This window comes from Diadema setosum, chromosome 20, assembly GCF_964275005.1.
Source record: "Diadema setosum chromosome 20, eeDiaSeto1, whole genome shotgun sequence".
Lineage (NCBI taxonomy): Eukaryota > Metazoa > Echinodermata > Echinoidea > Diadematoida > Diadematidae > Diadema > Diadema setosum.
In genome coordinates this window covers 32,578,809-32,588,695 of record NC_092704.1, presented here as the reverse complement: position 1 = coordinate 32,588,695, position 9,887 = coordinate 32,578,809, and the positions used below count along the sequence as shown (strand labels likewise).

The window sequence follows — 9,887 nt, the reverse complement described above, 5'->3', positions numbered from 1 at the left end:
GATGAACTTCGAATCAATTAGAACTTCCAAGAATGACTGATTTCATTGAGTGTACTTTTCTGTGTTTTCTGATCTAGCCCATTTTACCCACCCCCCCCCCAAAAAAAAAAAGAATAACAACTAACGTTAGGCCCTAACGTTACTAAAAGTATTTATTTGAAGAAATCTTGACACCCCTTACCACAATGACGATCAAACTCATCGTCAAACCATGTTTGTACAGAGTCTGTGGGATGTCAACAAGGGTGAGTCGTCGATGGACATTCCTCGAGTGAGTGACAGACAGACGGACACACACACACACACACACACACACACACACACACACACACACACACACACACTGCTGCAACTGTGAAAGCGATATGTGTTTACATGACGTTCACTCGGTGGTGTACGTTTACAACGCAAGGGAAAGGGAATCTCCCACCTCATACATATTCAATAAGGCTTCGGCAGTCTCCGCGCCAGCTCATGAATAATTAATATCTGTGACCTTTGGTGAAACTACTTCCCGCAGAGCATTCTCGCCTCTTAAGTGCCTACCTATAGATGGTCGACTTTTCAAACTAATGAGAACTTGGAAAGATAATGTCAGATCACAACCCATAAATTAATGCTTATTTCCTCCTGCCTTTCTTTGTCACGAAATAGATAACAGGAGCTTACCGGAAATCACAAAACGTTGCATCATGTTGATTAGATGTTTTGTTGCCTTGTTGTGATAAAGGCCTTAATTGTGTTTGGTGAAATTGCCAACATCACAACCTTAATTTGGATTTGTATTTTCCTCACGTTATCACAGATTCTCCCTTATCATGAAGCGTGCCCATCTTAATTTCTGAATGTGCTTGATGTGGTGTGATAGTTCAGCACCCTTGATTGGCATTTAAAAAAGTCCATCCGTCCATGAAAATTCTACATAATTATTACATTTTAACTACACGTTTGTTCCCCTTATGGTGTGTTAATTGAATGATTCAGCTATCTTCTGTTGAAAGTGCTTGATTGGACACATAAGATTCATAGAATAACAACATTTTGAGTGCCAGACATGTAAAACAGTAAAATATGTAATAGCTGAAATCGGCTTGTAATATAAACAATTTGCCTCTTTAAACACCAGCCGCTGCAGCGCCAGCCCTACGAGAAACATGAGTCGGACAGTCCCCGTTGAAAATAAACGCCCTCTTGTGCCAATGATTTATAGTCAGCTTTCATGTCCCCGGACGGCCGTCTTCTTGATCTTCTGAATGAAGAATAATTATTATGCGTGTTTCATGAAGCGCATCGGGTCTATTCTATCAATGACTAAAACAGCAATTGAGTTCCATGCATTGCTCGATAGCAATAACAGAAAATTAAATCAAATCTTAGGGCTCTTCAATTCTTACGAAAATGCTCAAATCTCAGTTATTTCTTTGTGAGGCAAAAGTCGTTTATACGAAATAACTTGACTATCATTCAAGTTGAATTTTGCGAAGTCCATTTTTTTTAATGGAGGGGGGGGGGGGGGTAAACAAGGGAAGCAATGACACTCCTCCTCCCCCCCCCCCATCTTATTGTGCCAATATAATCAAACCGTCTCGCTTTTTAATCATCGATGGGCATACATGCCTCAAATTGATTATTGGCACAAATGGACGGCATTGGAGTGTGTATTCGAAGTGAAGTTAGAGGACACCGCGCCCTTTTCTCTTCTGATTTCCGCTAAATTTTCTCTGAGGGAGGCCGCGCACGTATAGGATTCCGGGAGACCGACAGGTTTGGAGTTAACTCATCATTACCGAGCATTCATTCGTGAGATCATTACCAGCAAGTCCATAATACACCGAACGGGGGATTTCCCGCACCGTCCCTGCACCCGACTATCATAAAAGTTCGTTGGCCTTCCTTTCTGACCATAACGGCACATCATGTTCATGGAAGAATGAACGATCATGATTCCGAGGAAAATCCGGTCTGGGCCTTTTTTCCACGTTATCTGCTTTCATTTGACCTTATAAGAGAGAGGATGAGAATCTTAGTTTTGTCATCAATCTTTTCCCTTTGTCACTATAGAAGAAGAAAGTTGAGCATGTTTTGCGGAGACTACCAAGTCAGAAAAATAGAGATGATGAAGTATAGAGCAAGTTTGGCCAGTTATACAATTCGTTATTCCGAAGGTTCGTTATTGCGATGTCGGTGTTTGATAGGTTTGTTATTCCGAAGGTTCTGTATTTCGAAAATGAAAAAAAAAGGGATCGTAATTTCAAAGGTTCATTTATCCGAAAATAAGGTTCGTCATTCCGAATGTATGTTGGTAAGCACTTTTTTTTTGTGATAATTTTCGGCTTACAGAACCTTTAGAATAACCAGCCTTTGTTTTATCACTTTCGGATTTACAGCATTTCATTTTCAGATAAACGAACTTTCGGAAAACAAACCTCATTTTAATTTCGAATAAACGAGCCTTAAAAATAATGCCACTAATGTTCAGATTTACGAACCCTCATTCATCTTCGGAAAATTCACTAATTTAAATTTTGGAAGCAACAAACCTTCGTTATAATGAAAAGCACCCGATAGCCATATTCCTTGTTTATCTGATTAGACTGACTAATACATAACAACATCTTTCCTCATCTACTCCTAGGATTATTCTTTGACTCTGAGTTGTTGCTGTTGTTGTTAATGTACTTTTTAAATGAATATCTTGTAGTTAAATCAAATATAATAAGCGATGACAATACAAAGAGATTGCAAACATTATTTCTGAAATAAAGTGTAATAAGTAAAAAACAAATATAGATCAGATTCCTCGATATAATGAATATTACGAGGGTTTTTTTTTTCAAAATACCTTACATATCTCAAAGACTCATCTTAAAAGCATAGTCATTGAGAACGAGTATAATATACATTAACTACTTGGTGAAAAAATAGTTATATATTTGTTTTGTCATTTTTCTTCTGAAGAATTTCATGTAGGTTCCCTCCACACACAATTTTATTTATTCGTCATGAATGTACCCTTGAGAATATTTTCAATTGATTTTGTGCTATGTAAATGCATTTTGTAAATACTGAACTTATAAATTATATATTGTCATTGATGGATATTTTAAACGCAACACTGTATGATTTGTATGGAAACCTAATATATGAATTAAAATGTGTGTAGTGTATTCTTGGGCAACTGTATATAGAGGTATCACGTGATCTATAAATGAATTATATTATAATGATCATGATAGTATAAGTACATGTACTCTTATCATTTCAATCATCATTATCATTAGAATTTGTCTTATACTATCATTATCCGCGTTATCACTCATACCAATATTATTAATATTACCATTACTCCTGCATTATTGGATATACATTTTATGCAATCCATCAATTTACAGGATTTCACAATGCTGACAGTCTTCACTGTCCGCATTGTGACATCATTGTGTTGAGGTGGAGCGGGTTTTCCCCTTTTAATGACGTAATCATTGATAAGGTGAAGTCCTATTGAATTTTTTTTTTTTTTTGCTACTTTTGTTAACTCCACGTAAATTTTACTCCAAATTCAAAGGATTGTGAAACTGCAGATTAAATGGGAGACATAAATTTTCACAAGGCTTTCTTTAAAAAAAATATAGAGCTTTAAGAGTACAACCAACAGGGCTCGACACTAACTGTGGCCCGGTGGTCCGGGGCCACCAAAAACGCACATCGGGCCACCAAAATTTCAAAAATGAAGACTGGTGGGTCTGATCGGGCCACCAAAAAAGGACGGATGTTTGCCTTTGGGCCACCAAAAATAAAAGTTAGTGTGGAGCCCTGGTATAGAGCTTAGAGATACATATATTTTATTATGTGTGTGTGTGCGTGTGCGTGTGTGTGTGTGTGTGTTTGTGTCACTTCAAGCTCATTTTCATGATTTTAACACCAGCAAAGTTTCTCTTATATAGTTTTGCAGTGTTTGGCTCAAAATGTTGCCGTGAAGATCAATCAACGACAGCTGAAACAAAACATCCCATCACGTTTTCCCAAGATGCAACACAGTAACACCTGCATGTTTGTCATTTGTTGTTGTTGGGGTGTTTTTTTTTTTTTTTTTTTTTTTTTTTTTTTTTGCACAGTCACGAGAACATCAGACCTACATGACTTAGCATAGATATGAAATAAAGCAGCGTGATGTGGTAGCCATCGCAGCCAACTTCAACGAATTATTCATTTGGTGGATGAAATAACCGCATCCTTGTCCGGCAGTATTATACACACCCTCATTTCGAAAGACCTGCTGATCTAAACCACCGAGTACGTCATCCGATCATATAACATCAAGAAACATGCAAGCAATAGTATGACACACACTGTGTTCTATATACGTGATGTCAAAATTGGCTGACTGCATTTTTTTTTCTTTTTGCAAAAGGAGAATTGATATAGATAACAGAAACCAAGCCCCTAGTTGTTGTTTTTTTTAACTACTCAATTATGAGGGGAAAAAAATCAAACCAATTTGAATTAGTCTGTAGTCTGAAAAGAACAAAAAAGTAAAGATTGATACGCACAACATTGAAAACCATTGGTCTACAGCGTATAGAAATAAGGGTTATTATTAGAAGTTTCACTAACACCATAGAAAAAAATTGCTTTGACAGTCATTATGAATATGCAAATGAATTAGTTTATGAATATTATCATATAACAACTTTTCATACAGTTTGTGCATACACAAAATCTTCACATTTCCGGGTTTGTTTGTTTTTTCCTCCGCTGGCAATTATGCCTCAGTCTCAAATCCTAATAATCCGACTGATTATTTTTTAAAGCTATTCAGCCGTGAACAACAGTTTGTTTTGCGCATCATTATTTTGAAGTCGTTCAGCCGCGTACAACAGTTTGTTTTACACTTTTATAATTGCAGACAACTACGATATCGATGGAAAACTGTGACGTTGGCTGAGCCATCATCACTTCAGTCATTTGCATGTTTATATCAACTGTTGGACAACTGTTTTGCAAAAATTTAACTGATCCTTAACTTTCATAATTTCCTTATTTTTAAGATTGTAATTATTTTTCTTTTAAATGATACTATTTGTCTTGTTTTAAATCAAGTTATATTGTGGTCCATAGAAATTTCCTTTGAATCTATCATGTCCAGATCACGCGTTTACATTTTACAATACGCCCTGTAAAATGCATCATACTAAAAGGTTTTAGTGGAGCTCCAGCATTCACCAAAGGAACAACAGAATTAATATATTTTGAGATTGGTATACTTTAGTCGTTCTTGATAACAATGTTTTCAAAGTCGTAAAGTTTTATCATTATATTCTAACATTTACTGTAATATATCGGATATGTAATACATGTTGCTGCCTTGAATAACTGTTTGTTTGTTTTTGTTTGTTTGTTTGTTTGTTTGTTTTTTGTTAACGGAGGGGACGCGGAACGTTTTTCAGGGTGGGGGGGGGGGGCTGCTGCGAGGTCAAGGTCAATGTATAAAGGGCATTACTCACTCTCGAAAGATGATATTAATCTTACTTAATTTCAAAAGCAAATTCAAAACAAAATAAGTGCAGATGTGTATGTAATAATGTATATACATATATCTGAATAGTTTGTTTGCAAAAACCGATAAGTCCATATTTGCCAAATGAAGATATTTGCGATAAAAGGTCAAGAAAAATAAAGAGAATAATAAGAAAATTTTTGCTTCTTTTGACCATAACTTCAAAAATGTACCTTTATATGTAATGACCAATATATCATTTAAAAGGTGTTATTTTGTACTTTATGACAGAGACCGTAATTCAAAATCTTCAAAAATGGACTTATCGGTTTTTGCAAACAAACTCTTCATTTATATACATATATATATATATATATATTTGTTTCAATATATATTACAAAAAATAAAAATAAAAAGCTGCATCGCTTCGGTGATCCCTCGCATTTATTCCAAAGTTGATTTACATCCTTTGGGTTTATGTCAGGTTAATGTGTGTGTGTGTGTGGCAGACATAGGGTGCGTTCGAACGCTCTAAAGCGAACCAAAGCGAACTGAACTAAAGCGTACCGTACCGTACTGTGCTAGTTTGGGAGCGTTCGAATGCTCTGTTGAGAAAGCGTACCTCTCGAGTGATTTTTAGAAAAGGTCACGCTTGTTTGTAGCAAGAAGGTCATTCACCTTGCGCTTGACCTACTTACAGCTGTCCCGAACAAAGAGAATGATGTTTTTGCATTGTGACGTATGCGCATAATACGCGCATGCTTTACAACGAACTTTTGGTACGCTTTGGTACGCTTTTGGAGCACATCGGGAAGTGGTCCACTTTTGGCTCGGTACAGTACGGTACGGTACACTTTAGGAGCGTTCGAACGCTCCCCTGGCGCGGTACGGTACGGTACAGTTCACTTTAGGAGAGCGCTCGAACGCACCCATACACACACTATAGTTTCTGACCACATCAACGAGCAAAGGAGAAGGGTTTGGGACGAACACCGTTCTAGGGCTTTCAACAGCTCAGTCGGTAGAGCGCCGTTCTAGTAATCCGGAGGTCTCGGGTTCGAATCCCGATGAAAATCCATTTTCTTTGCTCAAATATATATATATATATATATATATATATATATATACATCATCTACACTTATTTTGTCTCGAACATGCTTTTGAGATTATGTACGGTTAATGTCATTATCTTTGGAGAGTAAGTAATGTCCTTTGCAAAATCTAGTCAACGCCAATAAGACGTCTGATCATAATTTGTAAACAGGTGGCAAACATGGTTACAGTTATTCCAAAGTTCATTAGTACCCAACCTATTATTTTTTTTTCCCATTTTCGGATTAGCGAACCTTATATCATCCTTAGATTAATTTACCTTCGAAATCCTTTTTTATTTTCGGATTCCCGAACCTTCCGAAAATGCTAAAAATTTTCAGATAAACGAACTCTGTTTAATGTTCGGATTAACAAACATCTAGGTATACGGAATTCGGGTGTTCGGGAATTACGGACCTTCGAAGTAAACCTTATTTCATTTTGGGATAAACGAACTTTCTGATGCTTGTACCAAATCAATGTCACTGGTTTAAAGGATTAAGGTATCCGACAAGACGTTAAAGGGATGGTACAGTATTGGTGGAGATGAGAATTGGGCTTTTAACTTTTTGGGAGATACCAAGAAAACACTTATGAAATAGTACAGAGCATACCATTTTAAGAGAAATTCAAAGTTTATTTGATGAAAATCCGGTTTGGAATGACTAAAACATCCAAAAACAAAGTAAAACAAGCGATCGTAATAAAGTGTGGGTCCCACACTTATTAGAATCACTCTGTTTTGGATATCTCAGCCATTTCAAAACCAATTTTCATCAAATAAACGTTGAATTCCTCATGGAATTACATGCTCTTTCGTATTTCATAAGAGGTTTCTCATTATCTAACCAAAAATGTTAGAAACCTGAAGTTAGGTCTCAACCAAAACTATACGATCCCTTTAATACAATATTAATGGCCGTAAACTTCATTTTTAAAACTGCTGTGTGAACATTGATTACATAGGTAAATTTGTTGCTGAACTAGAATATCTGCACTGAGAAGTGCTAAACATTCTCTGCTGTGCTGGTCTATCATACATTCGTAGCAATCTCCGTGAAAGTTAATTTTGCGGGTCGATTTCTACATTGTATGACTATAATACACTTCTCGTGCATGAAATGAGTATGCATTTTGCACATAATTCGTGAACATTATCAGGGCCGGCGCACTGAGCTCAGTATTGAATGTGCATTGTGGTAAACGTATCATTACAACTCGTGCGATGAATACTAGTAGGTCCCCACAGTTGCTTATCATACACATTATTTACACCTCTCTCCCTTTCGCTCTTCTATCACCCCATTCTCTCATATGCCTGTCTATTTTTCCTTCCAAACAATAGCTTAGCAGTATAGGCTAAATAGTGATGCATATACGTATAGGATGACAATGATGTTGCAGTGTAGAACAGTCAAATTTCCAGATTGTTACTTTGTCGCGTGTTACTTTTTCCGTCTTGACACTGATCTTGATATGTTCAAATGCAAACAACTTGGATCTCGAATGTATAAAGTACCTACGTTCCGTTATGAAAAAAAAAAAGAGAAAAATCGCGGGAGTTGTTACCCTGCGGAAATGAAAGGAATAATTGATATGTACCTCTCGCAGTCAAGAAAGTCCGCATTGCCGTGCGTTTGATTTGTGCGCGCCACTGCCGAAAACCGGATGAGTACCTCAGGCTCAGTTTCACATTTTATTGTGTGCACGCACACACAGAGACACACTCCCAGCCACAACAATAGGGTCACATTTTGTGCGTCTGCTTGGTACCGCTGCAGGCGAGAACCGTACTTCTACAGGTTTCTTCTGTGTGAGTATCGATCGCGATTCAGTCACAGACTAAAAAAAAGAAAAGAAAACAAAAACCAAAAAACAAAAGTGCCGGGTAGTTTTTCTGTGGCGAACGGACAACATGACTTCCTCGCAATGATTGTTGGTGGTACTCACTGCGGGGCGAAGACGGATCTCCACATTTGCAATTAATTCGTGCCTTTGCAGTGGATAATAATCGTGACCATGGAGGAGGATCGCATGTGCCCTTACTGTCTGCATGGCGATTCAACAGAGGGTCGGAGTTATACAGGATTACACGGAACCAGAGCAGACGGTGCTGGTGCCGAATCAGCTCAACGATCGCATAAAACGAATGACGGCGGAATAAGGTCAAAACATTATATCGGAATATATAGCTCGTGTGCTGGATGCCAGCGGATATGCAGCGTCACACCCCGCTGGACTCCGGGCCAAAAGGATCGGTGGCTCGGCGGTGGTAGCAGCTACAGCAGTGGTGTAAGGTTGTCGCGTGGAAAGTGGAATACATTATCATTGTTCTTCGTGCTTCTTCTTGTCCTTGGTGCCTTCGGTAAGTTGAAATTAACAGTGAAGTTTCTTTCTGACCCCTCTCACCCTCTAAATGTTAAAGAACCTGCACGGTTTATCGTCAGAAAGCAACATCATTTACACACGACCTATGCTATACGATACCATGATACACTCACAGCACGACCACGGATACAGGTGTGGGTTTGTTGTTGTTTTTGTCGTATGCTGAAACTGCATGATTTAGTATTAGCTCTTGAATGCTTCATAGGTACCTACGTGGTAACTTTAGAAATTTAGTAGAATGTGTTCTGGGCGTGAGTAGAAATGTCTATTCTATTTTATTGTCACTATATAAATTGTCAGACGGCCTCGACGGGAATTCCCCTTACCTCCCTTCGTCCCCCCCCCCCCAAAAAAAAGACCAACAAATCAACCTACAAGTAGTAGCCATCTACTGTGTCTAGTCAAGATGAATTTCTCATGGCTGTGAATACGTGTAGGCCTATACAACATGATAGATACCAATTCAATATAGAAAATCCTTTTTTTTTTCATCCTTTTCTACCATTCCTGTCATTATAGTCAGGTATTGATATTATCTGTGACAATGATTGGTATATTTGTATCGTGATAGGTATACTAAGTAACTCCATAATGAGAAAAAAGTACAGTATTCTACTTTCACTTGTAAAAACTCTTATATGCATGTCGACTAAAGTCTGTTATTTAATTTCCTTTTGAAGAACGCAAGCTTGGTGTATAAAGTTAGACTCTGATCCTAAAGCCCGGCCAGACGCCGTGCGAACGACACTTATGTACAGCATGGAGCTACTAAGTTAGTAGCTCCATGTGTACAGCGACCTGCTATGAACATTGAAGAAGAAGAAGAAAAAGAAAAAGAAAAAGAAGAAGAAGAAGAAGAAGGTGATAAAGAAGGAGAAAAGAGAAGAAGAAGAAGAAGAAGAAGGAGGA

The 9,887-nt window shown here is 37.7% G+C and overlaps 1 protein-coding gene across 1 annotated transcript in view; it reads left to right on the top strand.

Annotated features, from left to right (window-relative positions):
• The first annotated feature begins 8,609 nt into the window (after window positions 1-8,609).
• Window positions 8,610-9,887, top strand: part of LOC140243614 (vascular endothelial growth factor receptor 1-like) — a 91,542-nt gene continuing 90,264 nt past the window's right edge. The window contains exon 1 of the mRNA XM_072323280.1: window positions 8,610-8,955. Coding sequence (XP_072179381.1) covers window positions 8,610-8,955 — 346 coding nt within the window. The remainder of the gene's footprint in view (window positions 8,956-9,887) is intronic.